Raw genomic sequence first — 22255 nt, 5'->3', positions numbered from 1 at the left:
AGAACACATAGCCTTGGTCCTTGGGTCTCTTTCTTGGCATTGACCAAAGAGAGAGCCTAAGAGTGCCAGTGGAAACCATCAACAGCCTTCCTCTTCTCCAAAGCTCTCTTGGAGGTCACCCATTTTAGCCTCAAGAGGCCCAATATTTACTTCCATCTCATAAAATAGCTGTTCCATTCCCTTGCCTGCCTCCTGCATGGAGACATCACGTGCCAACGCCTAGCTATACATAGCCCAGGCCTCATCTGAGGGTGGCAGAAAGTGACAGGAGATTACCGGGGATAAACGTCAGCTCTCCAGTTTCAAGGGAGGACACGCAGTTGTTGAATTGCTTGACATGTAGCCAGATGGTATCAGGGACAGTGGGTGAAAACAGTGTGCTTCTTGGCTTACATGGAAAGAGCAGGATTGCAGCCAGGGTATTTTTAATGACGGCCTGAGGGACATTCACTTTGAGCAAAGATCGGTGACATTTTTTCCTCCAAGCTCCCCAGTCCTTGATTTTCTTCAGAATCTTGCTCCTGCTGAAGGTACCCCTCCACACACTTAGTTCCTATTAACGGAACCACTGCATGCCTTCCCCATCTTCCCTCTGACCACTGAATGTGGTACAAATGTAGGAATGCATTTGGAGGGACAAACACAGGGTCCCTGCTAATGTGCATTTGCTGTCCGGAGGCCCAGGGAGCAGTCACGCAGCCTACGGGACATGACTGCTGGTGCTGCTGGACTTTTCTCTCCCACCTTTCATGGGCAAACTTCTTGAATGAGTGATCCACACCTGCTCTAACATGTCCTTGCCACCCACTCAGCTGCTTAACTCCCAGTGCTTTGGCTTCTGGCCCAGATCTTCTCTGAAAGGTCACTGGTGACTTACCAGTCTCACCTCACGGTGGTCCCACTGTCCGTGACTCCCTGTAATATTTGATCCAACCACCTGCTTCTTCTTGAGCTTCTCTCCTGCCGTGACTTTGGAGTCATCACACTATGTTCCTTGTCCTCCTCTGATATCTCCCCGTACTCCTCCTCTCTGCCTTCAGGGCAGGCTCCTCTTTCTACTCATGCCTCCTATGAGATGGCCAGTCTTCCAGCCTGTGGTTTTCTCACACACTGACCTCCCTGAAAATGCCACCTGCACTTATGCCTCCACCTTTCACTTCCACTGCTCCTTTGGGACTTCACCCCCTGAGCACTAGGTTGGCACTTCCATCTCTTGGCTGGACTTGGATTGCCATGGACGCGTTGCATCTAAATCCAAGCTGAGAACTTTGCCTCCAGTTCTGGCATGCCCTTCTGATATCACTGTGTTGTCCTTCACTCTGTTCCCTGGCTGGGGACCCTGGAATCATCTTGCCTCCTCTTTTTTGTGAGTTCTCCCTCATTTCTCTCTCCAAAGCCATGGAAGAGTTGCCAGTCTGACTGACTCTCTACTTGAACCATCACCTCCCACGTTACATCTCCTCCGTCCACTGCCTCCACTTCAGTCTGAGACCAGTCCTCTCCCATTCAGACAATGGCATCAGCCTCTCAACTGGTCACTTTTCCTTTCCACTCTCTTTTTTGTCTGTCTGGCCTATGCCCTCAGATCAACCTTCCTCAAACTTCAATTAGTCATATTGTTCTTCTACCCAAATACCTCCTGTTCAGAATCGCTCATCCTAATATTCAAATCCTTTACATTCTTTTTCTCATGTGCCTTAAATACATCACTCCATTCAGTGCCCTCAGATAAGCTCTCTGCCCAAGTAAGCCAGCCTGTTCAACACCCACCCTGCATGTCTGCATCTCCCAACCTCCGCTTCTGCCATTCGTCTTCCTGAGATGCACTCAATGCTGACCTCTGTCTATCTGTGCACTCCTCCTTGGTCCAGGTCTCTCCTCTCCCAAGCAATCTCCTCATTCATTGATTCATTTCCTTGAGAAATTAATTGTGTTTGTAGTTACTGCAAGGTAGTGATGTGGTTCCAGCTCCACTGACTTTTCAAGGAAAGCCAGAAATCTCAATTTCCATGTGAAATTGCTTAATTAAAATTTTTTACACCATGCTGTAAAGCTGCTACCTACCAGAGGCACATAGTCCCTTAAAATTGTAATGTATAGACTACTTCATGTGCAACACAGATATGAAATAGTAATCTATTCAAGGTACAGAGACAAAAAAGGGGAACAATTCTACCTTTCAGGACAGGTTTTAGATCTATACAAGTAGATTTTCTTGCCAGTCAGGAGTTGGACATTCATCCTATGAGTTTGGGATTTAAATGACAGGACAAAAATATAGCAGTGTTATCACTTTTTCATTTTACAGGTGAATTTAGTAATTTAATATTTCCATCAGTTAATGTAACCAGATGACTTTAAAATCTTGTAATCTTTATTTTATGAAAATAGTCAATGAAACAAATTCAGGGTTTTTTTTAGACAGGGAGGGAGAAAGACGGGGGAGGAGAGGTAGAGGGAGAGAGAGAATCATAAGCAGGCTCCTCACAACCCTGAGATCATGACCTGAGCCAAAATCAAGAGTTGGAGGCTTAAATGACTGAGACACCCAGGTGCCCCTCAATGAAACAATTTTTTATGGGGATATAACTGACATATAACATTGTATTAGTTACCTGAAACTAATACAATAATATATGAGTGCAATAATAATATAATATAATATACAATGCAATATAATACAATAATAATATAATATAATAAATATATGAAATATATATAAATGCATATATATCTCATATATATAAATGCATATATAGTGAAATGATACACCACAGTGTCACCAGCACATCAATCACCATACATAGTTACTAAGTTTTTTGTGTGATGAGAGCCTTTAAGATCTGTTCTCTCACCACCTTTTAGACATACAATACATTATTATTAACTATACCCATTATGCTGTAGAGTATATCCCCAAGTCTTATATTTCTTATAGCTGGAAGTTTGCACCTTTTGACTCTGATTATTCATTTTACCCACCCCCTATAAACTCCAGCAGTCACTTAGCTGTTCTTTGTATGTATGAGTTCAGTTTTGTTTTGTGTTTTGTTTTAGATTCCACAATTCAAATGAGATCACACTGAGAGCAAGGAACTAATATTTTCTGAGATCCATTCCGGTCAGGTTTATATATACTAGGGAGAGCACGGGAAGAAAAACAAACATGGACATAGAGCTTAACAGATATCAAATGAGTAGGTATAGAGAGACGATTGTATAGGTCAAGGTGTTTTTACGAACTGAGAAAGGTGTAAAGGAAATTCCCAAGATGCCTTGGACAAAAGTACAAAAGGTAGTTGATTCAGACGGGGGGTCAGGGAATGCCTTTTGAGAAACTGTCATTTAAGTGTAGACTTCAAGGATAGTAGGAGTTGGCAAAGTATGAAGAAAAAAGTCTTCTAGAATGATGGAAGGGCGGACATGGAAGTAGAGCCATTTGGTGACTTTCTGTGAATAGACCCAGGCATTCCTTGCAGACAGCTGCAGCTGCTGCCCAGCCTCGGTCTTAGGGACATGGCTGAACAAGGACACCCCATGCACAGACCTCCTGGGGCAGGAAAGAATTTGATGTTTTGAGGAACTGAAGAAGAGTGTATTAGGTAAGAGGCAGAGTGGCCCCACATGAGGTTGGAGAGGCAGACAGGCCAAACCGTGCAGGGCCCTGTTGGGCATATTAGGAATTTTAGATTTCATTCTGAGTGCATGGAAGGTAAATCCACGCTGCTTTATCACAGCCCCTTGGGCTCTGCATGATTTCACCTCCCTGCCCACGAGCTCACTCGCTCTCTACTTCTCCATAACCCTTGTTTTCTACCTTTTGTCTTTATGTACCTACCGGTTAACTTTTCATTAGCTTCGTCCTTAATGAAATCAGAGGGTCCTTGACACTCTAACCTGCCTTACACACTTTTGTTGAGCACATACTTTGATCATAGCAGGTCCTCGATGAAAAGTTTTTGCTTTCTCTACATCCTGATACATTAGGCTTTGGTCCTTTTGAATTGGCACAAGGTCTAGAATCTTATCCAGCTGTCATAATATTAAGAAAAAAATATAACATTTATTAAGCACTTACTGCATGCCGAACACTGTGTCAACAACTTTACGTGCATTATCTCATTTAATCTTCAAAATAGCCTCATGAAATAGATATTGTTATTGTCCATATTTTATAGCAGAGCCCCAGCACTTGTGATCCTGTCAGGAATCCAGGTCTCTGACCCCAAGCATTGTATTCTTTTTTTTTTTAATTTTTTAAAAGATTTTATTTTTTTATTCATGAGAGACACACAGAGAGAGACAGAGACACAGGCAGAGGGAGAAGCAGGCTCCATGCAGGGAACCCGAGGTGGGACTCGATCCCAGGATCTGGGATCATGCCCTGAGCCAAAGGTAGACGCTCAACCGCTGAGCCAACCAGGCGTCCCCCAAGCATTGTATTCTTAACCACTGGGCTAAACTACTTAAAGATGGGATTCATTTATTCATTTAAAGATGAAATTTACTTTGATTCCATCATTGCAGAGTAACAGTGCTGCCATAAATACATACTCAATGCGATATAAAGAGAGAAGGGGTATACTATGAATATCTTCTTATTTACACTGACTTGTGCATATTACTTAGTATAACTTTTTTTATTATTATTAAGTTAGTTTGTAGTCAAAGGAATATTCCAGGGCCAAAGAAAATCCTAATGCTTCTGGAAAGAATGAGCATAGGACCCATGCCCAGGGCTTCATGTACCAACCAATAAGAGATAACCTTGGGGATCCCTGGGTGGCTCAGCGGTTCAGCGCCTGCCTTTTACCCAGGGCGTGATCCTGGAGTCCCGGGATCAAGTCCCGCATCAGGCTCCAGCATGGAGTCTGCCTGTGTCTCTGCCTCTCTCTGTCTGTCTGTCATGAATAAATAAATAAAATCTTCAAAAAGAAAAAAGAGAGATAACCTCATTCTGTAGGACAGAGAAGGCCATCTGAGAAGTAACCAACCAACCAACCAGATAAAACCAGTGGAGAAAGATTATAAGCCAACAGGAGAAGATTGAAGTCACATCGGAAAAGAGTATTCCAGTTTTCTGAGAATTCAGGAAATATATTGACTCTATTTTTTTTCTCTTCCTCATATTTGTGACTCTTAATCACTGTAATTAGTGATTGCCTCTTCCCACTTTGGCTCAAAAGTCCCTTGAACTTATCAAGTGCTTGGGCCAGCTGATTCATATATCCAAAGTATGCTGAATGTCTCTAAGGAGCTATACGAGAGATCAGAGGTGCAAAATGGGGTCCTTCTCCTTCGGGAGGAAAGATTGACAATACAGAAGAGGTTTACATGTGACTCTAATGGCTGCAAAATAAGTAAGTGTCAGAGGGCCATGTTCCTGCCATGGACTATTGGAATTCACAGAAAGGAGGCTGGAGTGAAAGATGAGCCTGGAGCTGGCTTTACAGCCAGGGGTGCCAAGGCTGGCAGCAACTGAGAGAGTGCAAAGAGACTGGGCTGCAGCAGAGTGGAGAAAGTAACATATGAGCTGGAGATTTAGGATCAGAGCAAAGGCAGAAACAAGATGGAGCCAAGTTTGAGAGGCAGACAATGTCCAGCTGGCCCCATCAGCTCGGCAGAGATTCTTGATCCTGGGGGTACTGGGTCATGTCGGGACTCAGCCCAGGAGAGCCTGGGCTTTCACCACAGACATTCTCCCCCAACCCAGTCTCACTGCTCTCTCTTGGTTTGCTGCCAGCACTGGCCACCCTTGGCTCAGCCCATTAAGGGTGCATGCTAGGGCTCACGGGAGTGATGACAGAGCTCAAGTGGGCAGGATTTGGACCTAATCAGGGTGGGAGGCGAGAGTGACAGGACACTACAGGGACCGTGCCTGTGGGTGCCAAGAAGGAGGTCGGCAGGTCTCAGCTAGCATGGGTTTCTGGTCCATCTGTGACTGCCAGCTCTATCCATCCATCTGTTCTTAGGACAGTGACTGGTTATGCTTAAACAGGAAACCCAATAAACAGGACTGAGCTTGCTTGAGATAGCACTTCTCACTCTGATGAGTTCAAAAGTCACATATAATAATGATAAGGTAACTAGAGGCCATAGCTTCCATGCCTAGGGGAGGCACACATTTGCATCTACCTAAAGCCCAACAAAACATGGTGGGGTATCCCTAGGAGAGGTCAGAATTAAAATTGCTGCTTAATGCTCAGAGTTCATCTCTTATATTCTTACTATTATTAATATTTCTATCCTATGCCTAAGATAGAGAGGTCAACAGAGCCAAGCATGGGCTTGAGGGTCACAGTTGAAAAACATGATACTGTATCACTTTTGGATGAACTGACAATCATTTATAGCAGAGCTTTCCAGAGTGTGGTATGTGGTATGAGATCTGCTGTGTCAGAATCATGCGGTGTGGCAGTGTGGTTATGAAAACGTACATCTCTAAACCCCAGCCCAGCTCTATTCTCTGCTTTCTGGTGCTAAGGCCCAGGAAGTCCCATTTTAACCAGTGATTTAAATGTATGCTGAAGTTTAAGAACCACTGCTAGAGGCTCATGCTGCAGGAGTAGGAAAACTTACTACTATCACAAAACCATTAGGTCTCATCATCATTAATTTTGAATGATAGACAAGGGAACATTTAAATAAACATTTTGATAGCACTACATAGGGCAATCACACTTAAATATTTTAGAAATGACCTTGTCTAATGAATTGAATACAGCAGAATAGAGCCAAGTGACTTTGCAGAAAGATTGGCCTGCTCAAGTATTGCAGGAAAGCTCAAGATGAGCCATAACATAAACACTGATGATGATGTATTTCATCCTAAGTCTTCCCTAGTCTCTGTGAAAATCCAAGAAAGGAGAAAAAAATGACTGGAGGGGCAGGTGGTGCTGTTTGTTAACTGTTCTTCCACCCCCAGTCACCAGGGGCACTCCACAGAACAGCTTCTGTGCTTCTGATCAATATGTTAAGCCTTAAAGGAACAGAAGTGGCTAGGAGCAGAGGGAAAGAAAGGGAATGGGGAGCACATGAGGAAGTTAAGGAGGGAAGAGTGAACAGGCAAAAAAATCCCTCAAAGAAGTTATAACAGGAAAGGAAATTCAGGGAAGAAGCCATAGATGCCAGGAGCAGTGAAGGGAGATATAAGAATGAAGAGAAAATTAGAGAAGCAACCACAAAAGGGGAAGTAGAGGGACTTACAGCACAAACTGTAGAGCCAAGTAGATCCAGGGTCACTCCACCAAGAAAGCAAAAAATCTAAAAGAATGTGCACCAAAGAACAGGGCTACAAAATATGTGCAACAAAAACTGATAAAACTGAAAGGAGAAGTAGACAAATTCCTAAGGTTGAGAACAAGGCATAGATGTTCACTTTATTCAATATAATGCTGAAACTTCTTGTCAGTGCGATAAAGGAACACACAAAAATGAAAGGCATACATCTTATTTTTTTAAGATTTTATTTATTCATGAAAGACAGAGAGAGAGGGAGAGAGAGAGAGAGAGAGAGAGAGAGAGAGAGGCAGAGAAACAGGCAGAGGGAGAAGCAGGCTCCATGCAGGGAGCCCGACATGGGACTCCATCCTGGGTCTCTAGGATTGCACCCCGGGCTGCAGGTAGCGGTAAACTGCTGCGCCACTGGGGCTACCCTAAAGGCATAACTCTTAGAATTAATAATAGTTCAGCAGGGTTTCAAAATACATGATAAACATGCACAAACCAATTATATATCTATTTACTGGTGATAAACTGGCTTCTATTATATCCATGTGTTTATTGCCACCAAAATTTGAAATATGATACTATTAATAATCACTCAAAACTTTTAAATAGGTAGGTAGAAACCCAACAAAACACACAGAAGATTTGTATGCTAAAACCTATGTAATGCTGATGAGAGAAGTCAAAGAAGCTCTAACTAAATAGAGAGACATACCATGTTCATGAATTTACTATATAGATATAGTAAATATGTCACTTCTTCCCAAGTTAATAAACAGATTTAAATGGGAAGATTCAATACAATTCTTGTGAAAAATCCTAGAAATACTTTTTGTAATTATAGACAAGATTATTCTAAAGTTTCCGTCGAAATGCAAAGGAACTAAATGGCTAAAGCAATTTTGAAAAAGAAGAATCGGGGGGGGGGGGTGCCTGGCTGGATCAGTCAGGGAAGCGTGCAACTCTTGATCTTGGGGTTGTGAGTTCAAGTCCCATTTTGGGCGTAGGGATTACATAAGAATAAAGTCTTAAAAAAAAGAGAAAGAATCATGTGGGGAGAGGTAGTCTGCTCACCTTCTATTATATAGCTACTGCAATCAAGGCCATGGGATATTGGCAGATAGAAGAGTTCCACGTAATTATGTCAACTGATCTTTGGCAAAAGTGCAAAAGCAACTTAATGGAGGAGAGATGGACTTTTTGACAATGTTTCTGGACAAAACAACAACAGCAACTTTAACATAAATCTTACACTTTACCAAAATGTAGCTCAAAATGGATCAAGAACTTAAAAGTAAAAATAAAACAATAAAAATTTTAGGAAAAGAAGGGCACTTGGTTGGCTCAATCAGTTAGGCAGCCAACTCTGGATTTTGGATCAGGTCATGATTTCAGGCTCCTTGATCAGCAGGGAGTTGGCTTCAAAATTCTCTCTCCCTCTGCCCCTACTCCTGCTCTCTCTAAAATAAATAAATAAATCTTTTTCAAAAAAATTTTAGGAGAAATTTTCAGGATAAAGATCTAGACGTGGGAGAAGATATTTGCAATGACCTATCAGACAAAGGGCTAGTATCCAAGATCTATAAAGAGCTTATTAAACTCAACAGCAAAGAAACAAACACTCCAATCGTGAAATGGGCAAAAGACATGAACAGAAATTCCACCAAAGAAGACATACACATGGCCAACAAGCATATGAGAAAATGCTCTGCATCACTGGCCATCAGGGAAATACAAATCAAAACCACAATGAGATACCACCTCACACCAGTGGGAATGGAGAAAATTAACAAGACAGGAAACAACAAATGTTGGAGAGGATGTGGAGAAAGGGGAACCCTCTTGCACTGCTGGTGGGAATGTGAACTGGTACAGCCACTCTGGAAAACTGTGTGGAGGTTCCTCAGAGAGTTAAAAATAGAACTGCCCTACGACCCAGCAATTGCACTGCTGGGGATTTACCCCAAAGATACAGATGCAGTGAAACACCGGAACACCTGCACCCCGATGTTTCTAGCAGCAATGTCCACAATAGCCAAACTGTGGAAGGAGCCTCGGTGTCCATCGAAAGATGAATAAAGAATAAAGAAGCTGTGGTCTATGTATACAATGGAATATTACTCAGCCATTAGAAACGACAAATACCCACTATTTGCTTCGACGTGGAAGGACCTGGAGGGTATTGTGCTGAGTGAAGTAAGTCAATCGGAGAAGGACAAAAAGTATATGGTCTCATTCATTCGGGGAATATAAAGATTAGTGAAAAGAAATAAAGGAGAAAGGAGAGAAAATGAGAAATGAGTGAAAATATCAGTGAGGGTGACAAAACATGAGAGACACCTAACTCTGGGAAATGAACAAGGGGTAGTGGAAAGGGATATGGGTGGGGGTTGGGGTGACTGGATGATGGGCACTGGGGGGGGGCACTTGGCGGGATGAGCACTGGGTGTTATGCTATATGTTGGCAAATTGAACTCCAATATAAAAAAAGGTTAAAAAATTAATTAATTAAAAAAAAAAGATCTAGACATAGAGTTCCTAGACTTGACACCAAAGGCACAATCCATAAATGGAGAAGCTGTTAAATTGGACTTCATCAAAATTAAAGACTTTTCTTCTGTGGAAAACTCTATTAAGAATATAAAAAGATAAGCTACAGAGTGGGAGAAATATTCGTAAACCACATCTCTGACAAAGGGCTAATATTAAAGAGCTCTCAAAACTCAACAATGGGGCAGCCCAGGTGGCCCAGTGGTTTAGCGCCGCCTTCAGCCCAGGGCCTGATCCTGGAGACCCGGGATTGAGTCCCCCGTCGGGCTCCCTACATGGAGCCTGCTTCTCCCTCTACCTGTGTCTCTGCCTCTCTCTCTCTCTCTCTCTCTGTCTCTCATGAATAAATAAATAAAAACTTAAAAAAAAAAACCTCAACAATCAAAAAGCAACCCATTTAGTAAGTAAGCAAAGACCTGAGCAAGAATTTCATGGGAAAGGACTCTCTAGGTCAAATAAGTACATGAAAAAATGTTCAAATGTTCAGCCTCATTAGACATTAGAAAAATGCAAATTAAAATCATAATGAAATGTTACTATGCATCTATTGAAATGGCTGAAATTAAAAATAGTGGCAACTCCAAATCCTGGCAAGGATGTGGGAGAACTGGATTACTCATCACTGCATTGCTGGTGGGAGTGCAATAACCAGCTACTCAGGAAGACAGTTTTGCGGTTTCCTTAAACATTAAACATGCAATTACTTTATTCAGCAATCACACTCCTGAGCATGTTTCCTAGAATAATGAAAACTAACCTTCACAAAACATCTGTACATTAATGTTTGTAGGAGCTTTGTTCATGATAGTCAAAAACTTTAAACAACCTAGATGTCCTTCCATGGATGAATAATTGACCAAACTCTACGTACCTCCATACCATGGAAATACTGCTCTGCAATTTTTAAAAAGATGGTCTTTTTCTCTACACAAAAATCTCGATGAATCTCCAGAGAAATATGATGAATTAAGAAACAAATCCCAAAAGGTTACATACTGTATGGTTCAACTTATGTAATATTCTTGAAATGAAAAGGTTATAGAAATCTCTTTAGGAAGGGAATGGGAGTGGGAGCAAGCAGATGTGACTATAAAGGGATAACATGAGGGGTCCTTGTGATTATGGAAATATTCCGTATCTTGACCACATCAATGCCAATGTCTAGTTTGTGATATTGTACAGTTTCACAAGGTGTTACTTTGGAGGAAACAGGGTGAAATGTACAAGAGATCTCTGTATTATTTCTTAGAATTACATGTTAATCTCTAATTATCCTTTTAAAAAAGTTTAAAGAAAAGTAAATTTAATATTTCATGATCTCTCTGATAGCTTCTGCACTGTTTCTGTTTAAGCCCCCATTCATCAGAGGGCGGGACCTCCCTGTTTCCTTAGATGTGAGTTTCAGGAGGGTTAACATGATGCCAGTCCCGGGTTTGGAGTCATCATCTGTTCTGGTGTCTACCCAGAGTAGCATCCAGCCATCTGTCCACCTAGGACACTGCTCTATCCTCTTCGCTTTTGTGGCTGATGGTTCCATTCCAGTGCTCCACTAGTTATTTCTCCCAGTGGGCTGCGGGAAAACTTCAAAGACCATCTTGGGTCTATTTGGCAGACACACCCAGTGGATATTCCCACTCCACAAGCCGAGGGGCTGGAGGAGCTCGAGGACTATGCCTGGGCACTGGGGACACGGGTCTCCTTTGTTTTAAGTTTCCTCAGCTTTTCTGGCATCCCTCAGCTGTATCAAGGATGAAACAGAGGATTTGATGGTGCATGGTTAAGTGACCACACAGTGCACGTTGTGGTCTCTTGTGTCCCCACGTGACTCCAGGTCCAGTTGGTGGCTAGGGAAGGGCTTTGGACCCCTTGTCATGTATCCACAGCCATCCAAATACTCTTTGCTTCCTTTTGGATTCTTCTCTCCCGCAATTTAAATTTATCTACCCAGAGGAAAGTGTAGGACAGTGGATATATTCTTCCAAATCCTATGTCTTAGGTCTGGTCCTCACATTTTTCTCTCTTTGGTTTGGTTCTCAGCATTCTGCTAAATCCTTCTCCTGGGAGAATAGCATGGAATCCCTTTGTTGCCACTAGAATTGGTCAGATTAACAGGACACATGGAGGCAAATCCTCTGGTCATTACATCATACATCATACATCATACATCCTGTGACATTTTCTACCATCTTTCTGTCCTCGGCCTACTTACTCTCCAGCTTGTCTTTCCCTTCAGCTTGTCGCCCAGGTCCTGGAGCATAAAGATATAGGCTTTGTGATGGTGGATGCCAAGAAAGAAGCCAAGCTTGCCAAGAAGCTGGGTAAGTGGGACTTTTTGAGGTCTACCAGGGAAAAAAATCAATGTGTCTTGCAAGAAAAGTACAGTTTAATTTCTTCATGCATGATGACTGGACTATTTTAAAATGAATACAAAATGACTCTGCACACCTTAGGCCTGGGTGGGGAAGAGTTTCGTGAAAGCAGTATCATGTGAATTATTTCACATGAATGATCTAATATATATTTGTATCATTGTAGAAACTGATGCCAAAGAGTTAAATCTTTCTTTTTTGGCTCCTAGAGAAGGTTAAAAGCCTAACCTTTTTATCTGACTGCTGTGGTGATCTCTCTGGGGGAGAGAAAAATCCTTTCTTCCATCACCTATTATTTCTTTACCCCTTGGCTGAAGCAGCCAACACAACATAGCATTAATAGTAGTGACTCTGAGGTCCCAGTGGTTTCTAAATGTAAAGCTAAACCCCAGCTGGGCATTATCATTAAGATCGAGAGGGAGGATTCAGATGAGGCATGGTTAAGTGACCATGCAGTGCATGTTGTGATCTCTTGTGTCAATAAATCATGTTTAAGTGCAAGTGAGTTTTCAGATTCTCACACCCCTAATCCCAAGGAGAGAGAGTATGGGTAGCTCCTCTGCTTTCTGAACACTCACACATGTGTACTGTCCATTTTGCCTTTTCTGCATGACCAGTGAAGAATGGCTATTTAAAAAGAGCAAAGGGTTATAAACCAGGACCTTTGAAGAAAGGTTAATTGGATTTGGAGTAGTAAACACAGAGGGAAAAAAAAAAGATTAGTAGTGGCATCAGGTACGTGAAAGTTCATTATCTTAGGGCATTACAAACAATTGTTCTCTATTTTATTTTCAAGAAGACCAGCTTTTTTTTTTAAGAATTAAATTTTACAAGACTGTATTTAGATTAGACTAAGAAGAACTCATGACTGTAAAATGATAATGAATTATTAAGGATGTCTGGGGTATCTTTTTCCCTGGAGACAAATTAAGGAATATTTTTTCCTTTGAGCAGGAAAACAAGGTATGTTAAACTCTTTCCCTAGTCAAAAGCAACTCAGTGACTTGTTTCTCTTCTCCTAGAACCAATTGATTCCCTAGTTTTCTTTCCTATTGTTTTCATGGGAAGCTGAATTTGGGAGAGTTTCCAGTAAATTTAGTTAGAGGAAAATACTAGTGTTCTCATGATCTAAAGATTTAGAGAGGACACGCTGGGCAAACTTTCAAAAGAATGGACCAGTGGTTATTCTCCCAATGGATAGAACTTGAAAAATCTACATGAACTTTTCTCCAAGCTCAGCCTGGAGGAATTGAGGCAGGTTCTTTTGGACTATTTGGTTCTTAGAGCTTACAGGACAATTATAGTTTGTGAACCTGCTCCTTCATCTTCACCTGCTCTTTCATTTGCCTGAGTTTCATCTCCATCAGGCTATGCTGAAAAAGCCTCCTACCTGATTTCACTCAGAGCAAAATCCGACATCAGAACACTGGCTGATGTTCTGAAGGTAACCTTCATGATCGGTCATTGCTGACATCAAGGAAACCTGGTACATTGGCCCTTTGGATTTACAAATGGTGCTCCGGGATATGACCAGAGCTCTTCAGAGGTGCATGGGACACAGCAGGCAGTGGACCAGCCTCCCTTTCCCTAGAGGTTCTGCAAGAGAGTTCATTTGGAGAAAGCATCCTCCAGCTAATAGAAAGCTCGAAAACAATTAGTCTAAGGAATTAAGGATGCCATGCAGTTGGACTAAATGCTAGTCCCAGTTATTTAGCATTCCTGGGGGGGAAACACTGTTTTCCAGCAAACATTTGTTAAAGCACACAGCATTACACCAGGAGCAATGGAGGGTAGAAAAGATGTAGAACCTTCCCTGGTGGCATCATCAACAAAGTGGGAAAAGAAGATGTGCAGAATTCAGCTATGATTGAAAAGTAAGCTGTTTGTTCTGGCCACAGACATTTATGATGTACCTGATGTGTCCAGCCTCTGTAAAAGGTCCTGGGGTACCAAGGTGACAGTGGTGCTGCCTTTGGAGAGCTTTCTGTTCCAGTGAGTACTGTAAATAGAACCAAGAGAAGAGCAGTAGTGACAAGAGGGTGGCCTTCTTGGGAAAAATAAGTCCTAAGCTGAGACCCAAAGGAACTGACCAGGATGGGGGCACAGGGGTAGAAGTGACCAAATTTGGGCAACCAGGAGAACATCTGTGACTTTTCCTGTGAAGGGCAGGATTGGCGTTATGTTGCAGAGGGACTGGAATGCCTGGGTAAGAAGTCAAGTGGGCAGGGGGCAGTGAAACTTTTGATAGGGAGAATAGGGTTGGCAGTATTTTTGGAAAATTAAAGCAGTGGTAGAGTAGAGAACAGATTTTTCTTTCAAGTTAAAGTCCAGGTGGAGCTGGTGGTTCTTAACTATTTCAATTTAAATGTGTACTTCGGAAGCCCATTGCAGGCATGGTTTCAAGGGAACTGATCCTAAGTTTAATGCTAGCTCCACTGGTCCTGACCCCACTGTCACCCAAGAATCCTGAGCCAGACCTCAGCCCACAGGATGGCTCTTCTTGCATCAGAATGACCTTGTCTCAGGGACTCTTTGTTTCTTCCAGGTTTTGATGAAGAAGGAAGCCTGTATGTTCTTAAGGGTGATCGCACGATTGAGTTTGATGGCGAGTTTGCAGCTGACGTCTTGGTGGAATTTCTCCTGGATGTAAGCATTTATGTACAGTGGCCCTGCATGGAGCTGTTTGGGTTCAAATGTATGGGGAAGTAGCATCCTAAAATAAGAACAGAGAAGCTAGGTAATCTGTCCTAGTCTAAGACCAATTCCTCGTGCTTCATAAAAAACTAAGGAGTGCCTATTTCACAGTGGTGTTTTCTTTCTTTCTTTTTTTTTTTTTTAAAGATTTTATTTATTTATTCATGAGAGACAGAAAAAGAGAGGCAGATACATAGGCAGAGGGAGAAGCAGGCTTCTCGCAGGGAGGCCCGATGAGGGACTAAATCCCAGGACCCTGGGATCACAACCTGAGCCGAAGGCAGATGCTCAAGCATGGAGCCACCAAGGAGCCCCCACAGTGGTATTTTCTTCTACTGGGAAGCTAGTCCTTAAGTTACCTTAGAAACTGTTTTATTAGTGACCAGAGGGTTATGAATCGTGTAGTGTAGTAGTAACCCATGAATTCTCTTAGCAATTATACACCACCATGCCCTGAAATACCCTTGGCTTTGTTCCAGCACTTCTGGAAGGGGGTTTAAGAGAGTGGGAAAGAGAGGTGGATAATCACCTGGAGATGCAGTAACAATCAGTTGAGTTACCCTCAGAATAGAATAAAAAGAGACGGGGCTAATGAGCCCCCCAATATCACACTCCCTCCCAGCATGGAGGTCTTAGATCCACCTGCTTAGGCAGATAGAGGAACAAACACCATAAAAATATGTTATCCATAGATAAACGCACACTTTCAATAATAGCTGTGAAGCTGACTGCTTTTGAACAGATTCCTGTACAGGTAAATGACATCCCTCCTGATGATTCCCTGTCTACCAGCTAGCGCACAGGGTCTGTTGCCTTTTCCTCACAGCCTCAAAAACCCAGGGAGAGTGAGTCAGAAGTGAGTTGAAGGCCACCTTTGCAAAAAAACACCCATAGACTCTGCTTGGCTCTCTCCTGGACTCAAACCTGCAAGCCCTCAAAAAAAATGAGGGAGGCAACAAAAGCCTGACACTGTCCCATCTCTATCAGCTAAGTGGAGGCTCTTAGATGCACAGAACAGAAATCATGCTCAACCACCTGAACCAAAAAGCACAAATAGAAGAGCAGAGTGAGTACAGATTTTAGACTTATTGATGAATCATAGGTAATGCTTTATGTGTGGTTTTTGCTCAAGCTGACTCTTCTCAAGTTGGCTATAAGATAACCAGTGACTGGAGTTGACATGTCACATCTCCTCATTCATATCCAATGTGTGTGGGGGTGTGAAGTGGGGGAGAGGATCTGGCTTCCACTGTTCTCTTAAAAGGAAAGGAGAACTTTCCTAAAGCTTTCGGGCAAATCTGCCCTACAGAGTCATTGGCCAGAATTGGGTCACATGCTATTCCTAAATCAATAATGGACAAGAGAAGTAGAACTTGCCTAGTCTCGGCCTACCCCTTGAGTTAAGCCAGTTCCTCAGAAGGCTCTGCTGCTGGGCATACTGGGGGAAGATGGGATCCACAGCTTGCTGCCAAAGTGTCCTACGTGTGGGCCTGGTTTCTCACTGAGGAAGGAACGGTTCTCTTACTGGGAAATATTTCGTGTGTGTGTGTGTGTGTGGCATTCCAGCTAATTGAAGATCCTGTGGAGATCATCAACAGCAAACTCGAAGTCCAAGCCTTTGAACGCATTGAGGACCAGATCAAACTCATTGGCTTTTTCAAGAGTGAGGAGTCAGAGTGTAAGTTGTCTGTGAGCCCCACCTGTGAGTCTAAAGGATAGATTCCCAACCAGATATGTTAGAATGTTGCTCGTAAAGAGGATGGACCATCAGTATATCCTGTGCTGGGTGGAATAGAGGAAGAATCTTCCTTGTACCCACACAATGGACACATCTATAAAAATTATGCAAAGCAGGCAAGGATACTGGAAGAGCATGAAGGTTGGGCCATGTTCTCTGGTCTTGGGAGGCAGGGGAGCGGTAAATGTTTTACAGAAGAGAGAAAAGTCTTCCTCCCCTTTTTCCACCTGCCCACCTACCAATGGGACTCTCTTCTAAAATAGGCAAATAGTGGGCTCTCTCTCTAATGTTGGCAGCTCCTGTGGCCACCAGTTGGAGAGCATCTCAGCCACGTGGACAGAATAAGAGGAAAATTTGGGTAGGCAGGGCTCAGCAGCCATAGCACAATGTGGACAATTACTGGCCAACCCCACAGCTGACCACCAAGGCTGCCTGCAATAGCACAGCCTCGCCCTTGGGTATAATCCCTTTGAACACTTTGTGGCTAGGTTTTGGGTGGGCACAGAAATGCATCATAGCATCACCACAACCCATATGAAGGCGAGAGAGTGGAGTGTGGGAGTCAGGAAGAGGAGGGACCAAGCAGGCTAATTCCTTGAGTATGTCTTTTTAAACAACTTTGGCAGCATGATTTGATGAGGTAAGCTTTTTTCTGGAGGTTCAGCTTTAGAGAGAAGGAGAGTAAAAGTAGCATTAGTACATGCAGGACGTGCAAAGGAGGGCTGCTCATGATGTTTCTGGAAACTCCAGAATATTTGTAAAATATTTTGAAATTTATTTGTGAAATTGTTTCTTTCCCTATCTGCCAACTGGCACCCTTTGTCTTCTCACCAGCAAGCTGCCTATTTTCTTTCTCCCATGACCAGACTTAGCTGTCTTCTTGTTTGCTATATAAAAGCCTCTACTTACCCCCCTTAAAAGTGTGCTGGGGGGAGATGGCTAGCCAGAGAAGTTTGCCCAGCCCTCCTTTGGGTGACTTCAATTTTTATGTTTTTTATAGATGCTGACTACTCTGGCGTGCTCCACCTGCCCTCTTTTTCTTTCTCCTTAATTTCCTCCTATTTCTCTTTATTTTTTTTTCTGTCCCACCCCTCAATTTGTTTCGTCCTCTGTCTCTTTCCCCTCCATTAAGTTCAGGATAGCAGGTAACAAGCAAGGCAAGGCCAAGATTGGGATAAAGAGCACATCTTCTGGTTCCTATCCTCCCTACTAAGCCAATGACAAAACCAGCTTCGCTTAATCAAACACATGTCATGTGCCAGGGCCTATGCCGGGAGCTCCATATAGATACCTTGCCTTCTTCCTCACTACTAGCCTGTAAAGTAGTTACCATATTATCAGCATTTTGATGAGGAGGAAATGAAAAGAACAAAAAAGTTAAATTAACTATCATACAGCTAGTGAATAAATCCTAGAGCCAAGATTTAAATCCTAGCAATCTGACTTTATAGCTCACACACTTAAACACTGTTTTGTACTTTCAAGACTTTATGTACTGGGATCCCTGGGTGGTGCAGCGGTTTGGCGCCTGCCTTTGGCCCAGGGCGCGATCCTGGAGACCCGGGATCGAGTCCTCCCTCGGGCTTCCTACATGGAGCCTGCTTCTCCCTCTGCCTGTGTCTCTGCCTCTCTCTCTCTGTGTGTGACTATCATAAATAAATAAAAATAAAAAAAAGACTTTATGTACTTTTTTAAGTCATGGCACACACAAAATGTGGTGATGCTTGAATAACCCATGGGGTAAACTAAAAGGGATTTGGACTTAGTGGAAAAACAAAACAAAACATTCTTTTGCTTTATCTACTACCACTACTAACAACAACAACAACAACAATAATAATAAAACAAGATAATAGAAAAGTTATCAATATTGCATTGTATAAATCTTCCAAATAAAATGTTTTTAGAGTTTTTGGGGAAAATGTTGTACTTGCTTCTAAAGCTATAGCTTTTGAAATAATGACATACAACTCCTGGTGAAGAGTTTAAATGATCTTTTCTTGACCATCACAGTCAACAAGAGACTTTGCTTGTACATGTGGATGACAGCAAATGACAGGGCAATAGTCATTGCTTTTTCTTTGATTGAGAAGCGGTCTTTTCTTCCCACTGAACAGAATTTAGGAAATCTAATCTCTAAGTTGTCCTTCAAATATGTGAGCATTCTTTAAGCCCTCATGGCTATTACTCTCCTTTTCATTGAAAACTGTAATATTCTTTGATAATCTGAATAGTTTTCAAATGCAATCAAAATTTCCCATATATTTCAAAATAATATCAAGGCATTTCCTTAGGAATACACAGATAGAGCTCTACTAGTCTTACCATGTTTTTCTGAAGAGTTAAGTAATAAAATCACCAGCGAGCCATGTCAATCTCTTTTTTAATGCTGAATTATTATCTTTAAATTGACGACAGACTTTGTTTTTAGGAAGGTCTACTACCAGATCATGTTAGTAATACTGATGATGATGATGATGATGATGATGATGATAATGATAAAAATAGCAATCATACATTCATTCCATTGATATTAGTAGACAATACAAACATTAGAGTATATTAAATCAAAACAAAACAGAAAGCCCTGAATATTTTACAGTGTGTCACAAACTGAAAAAACATCGCTGATGACAAACTAGCTTGGACTATATAGTCACAATCACACCAACAAAAAGACCCAGTCAGGAAGTCAGGGGAGCTGCCTCTCCAAGGATCTCTCTAGCTGCCATGCTTGCCAACATCTTAGAAAATAATTGTTATAGGATACAAGAAGTTTATAGAAGGAACAATTACTTTCATATATAATATTAACTACTATAGAGTTTTGAATGGTTGTAGAAAACATGTAGAAAGGGTTTTGTTTATGATTTTATTTATTTATTCATGAGAGACACACAGAGAGAGGCAGAGACATAGGCAGAAGTAGAAGTAGAAGCTCCCCACAGGGAGCCCAATGTGGGACTCAATCCCAGGACCCCGGGATCATGTCCTGAGCCCAAGGTAGATGCTCAAACGTGGAGCCATCCATGCATCCCTAGAAAATTTTATCACCACAAAAAATATATGTCTGTTGTGACATACTCCTGGCTGTCACACATGGACTGAAAAGCATCATGATGTTCTCTCAGGCATCCATGTCTCTCTGTTTCTTCTTGCCCTCCAAAAGAGCATGGGGTCTATGGGTAGGGAGTTGGTAAGGTGCCCAGGGAAGCAGTGAAGAATCCGGTATTTCTGCTGTAGTGTGAGGGTGTTTTGTCCAGGAAGTTTAATGGCACAGAGGCACTGGCTTTGGAAAATGATCCCAACCTGTCCTCTAGAGCAAGAATAATGGAGACACAGTGGAGAACTGGAGGGCTTTAATGCATGGGTAGACTGGAATGGTCTTGGGAGAAAAGGCTCCTAAGACATTTGGGATCAAATTAGAAAGGGCTTGGAAGAACTGGGTGGCTACATCTTCCAAGAAAGTCTGGCATAAAGGTTCACATCTGGCTTGAGCATGTAGCTTTGGATGCCAGTGTTGAGAGAGGGTGGCAGGAAATTTCTGAGGGAACTCAGCTGATGGTGAAGAATGCCAAACTGGGAAAAATCTGGAGCTAGGGATGGGAAATATCCAGTATGGAAAACCCTGAGAGATGGGAAGAAAGATGAGGAAATGCTAAGGTAAGTCTGCAATAAGCTGGAGGTTGAAGGCTGGGTCTTCAGGAGCCTATTCCAGGAGGGGAAACTGAGGGTCAGACTAGAAGAGCCAGGAAGGAGCTGGTCACCATCAGAGCAGGACGTGAGGGCAGGAAAAACCTGGGATCACATGAGATCAGGCAGCAGGAGATTAGACCATGTGCCCTACAAGACAACCACTGTTTGGGCAAGGCTCAAGGCTCAACCACAGTTTGAAGTGCCACCGTGGGGAGTTACCTTGCTCTACCCTTTTTCATCTTAAAAGGGCTATACACTGGTTCCCCAGGTGAATAAGGGAATTTTCTGGACACAGGTGTAGGTCATCCTTTCCAGGGGAGGATGTTCAAGGAGGTAGGGAGAGATTCATCAGGAACAAAGGGGTCAGGGAGGGAGGATACAGGGGATTCTATTGGAGCCCACTGCAGCTCTGGATACACATAAATGACTTAGGTATGGCTTTAACCCTTCCATTCTCTCCCACCTTCTCTCTATTCATTTTCCAAACTTCTCACCCACCTTCTTCCCCATCCACTCAGTTCTCTATCCCAACTATCAGGCTATAGGATATATTTTCTGACTACCCAGTTACTTTTATGGGGATGAGTTTGTGTGAATGTGTATCTGTATATACAGACATCATTATAAATTTTCAACCCTCCTCATCTGTGTTTTTTTGCACTTACCTCTATTCTAGCAACTATCACATTGCACTGTGGTTCTTTAAAGATCCATACCCTCTCTGAACTGTGTGCCTTTAAGATCAGTGTCTTTGTCTTACTCATCTTGGTGTTCCCTGAGCCAGTATTAGTCTTGAATGTTTTTGATTGAATATTAGAAAATTCTGCATGCTCCTGGAACTCTAGCATAAGCTTATGCCTCTAATGATCAAGAGAGAGAATACCACAAAATGGGAAAAGGTTAATCTTCTTAAGAATGAATCATAGGATCACCAACTTTCAGGATGATAAATGTTATGCAATATCACCACCACCACCACCATCACCATTCACATTCCCATCACCCTCACTTTAAGGCTAAAATACCAGTGTCTTTCCCAGGTAGCTGATAAGATGTAGTAAGGCACAGCATGGCCATGCTCGTGTGTCTCATGTCTATCTTGACCAGTTTGGATTCAAGTTTGGGACCAGAATCAAGCATAAGCTTGATTGATTCTAAATCATCCTCTCAAGGGATCGGAATAAAGTTAATGAAAACTTAAAAAGAGGGAAAGAAAAATGAGGATTTACCAAAAGAGGGACTCCTGCTAAGAAGTTCAAGTACTTTCATGATGTCATTTTTGATTGAGGTTACTTTACCTGTTAAGGTAGATTTTCTTCTCAATTTAGTGGCCATTTATAATAAGCTGTGCTCTCTCTAGAGGGTCACTCTAGAGGCACACTTACAACTAATGGTGAGTCTGAGTGGAAGAACTTTTTCCTTGGGTGTAGAATCAAATATTTTATTTTTTTTCTCTCTCTCTCAGTTCCCTCACTTACTCCCTCCTGTTTACCAATTTCTAAAAACTCATGAAAATGTGGTAAAGGGTTCTTCTTTAGCTCAATTGAATACCAGCTAATTTAAACTCCTTGGGGGAAATTGTAAGGGTTTAAATAGTACTAAATAATTTTCTATCTAAATAATATCTACTAGATAATTACCCAGTCAGGATTAATTGGCTCCCCACTCTCTCTACATTATTTAAAAAGAGAAATGTCTTCAGTGCACATCTTGAAAAGGTCTCTCTCTTTTTTTTATCTTTTTTTCTCTCCCAGATTATAAGGCTTTTGAGGAGGCAGCTGAACACTTCCAACCTTACATCAAATTTTTTGCTACCTTTGACAAAGGGGTAAGTACCCATGAAATCCCAATTTGAATACTTTTGTAGGCACAAAGAATTAAAATTTGAAATTTCTAGTACCTTTTTTAAATTTTAGAAACGTTTGCCATCCTCCATCCACTAACACTTTCTCCAGAAGTGTCGGAAATACTGCAGTAAGTC

General features: G+C 42.1%; 1 protein-coding gene across 1 annotated transcript in view; it reads left to right on the top strand.

Moving 5' to 3' along the window:
• CASQ2 (calsequestrin 2) overlaps nucleotides 1-22255 on the top strand; it is a 63374-nt gene that overhangs the window by 12570 nt on the left and 28549 nt on the right. Inside the window, exons 2-5 of the mRNA XM_055312142.1 lie at nucleotides 12011-12095; nucleotides 14692-14792; nucleotides 16407-16518; nucleotides 22029-22102. Of these exons, the coding sequence (XP_055168117.1) occupies nucleotides 12011-12095; nucleotides 14692-14792; nucleotides 16407-16518; nucleotides 22029-22102 (372 nt within the window). The remainder of the gene's footprint in view (nucleotides 1-12010; nucleotides 12096-14691; nucleotides 14793-16406; nucleotides 16519-22028; nucleotides 22103-22255) is intronic.

The sequence above is a fragment of the Nyctereutes procyonoides genome, unplaced genomic scaffold (genome assembly GCF_905146905.1).
Source record: "Nyctereutes procyonoides isolate TBG_1078 unplaced genomic scaffold, NYPRO_anot_genome, whole genome shotgun sequence".
Lineage (NCBI taxonomy): Eukaryota > Metazoa > Chordata > Mammalia > Carnivora > Canidae > Nyctereutes > Nyctereutes procyonoides.
The sequence above is the reverse complement of the archived record's forward strand: the minus strand, read 5'-3'. Positions and strand labels throughout refer to the sequence as shown.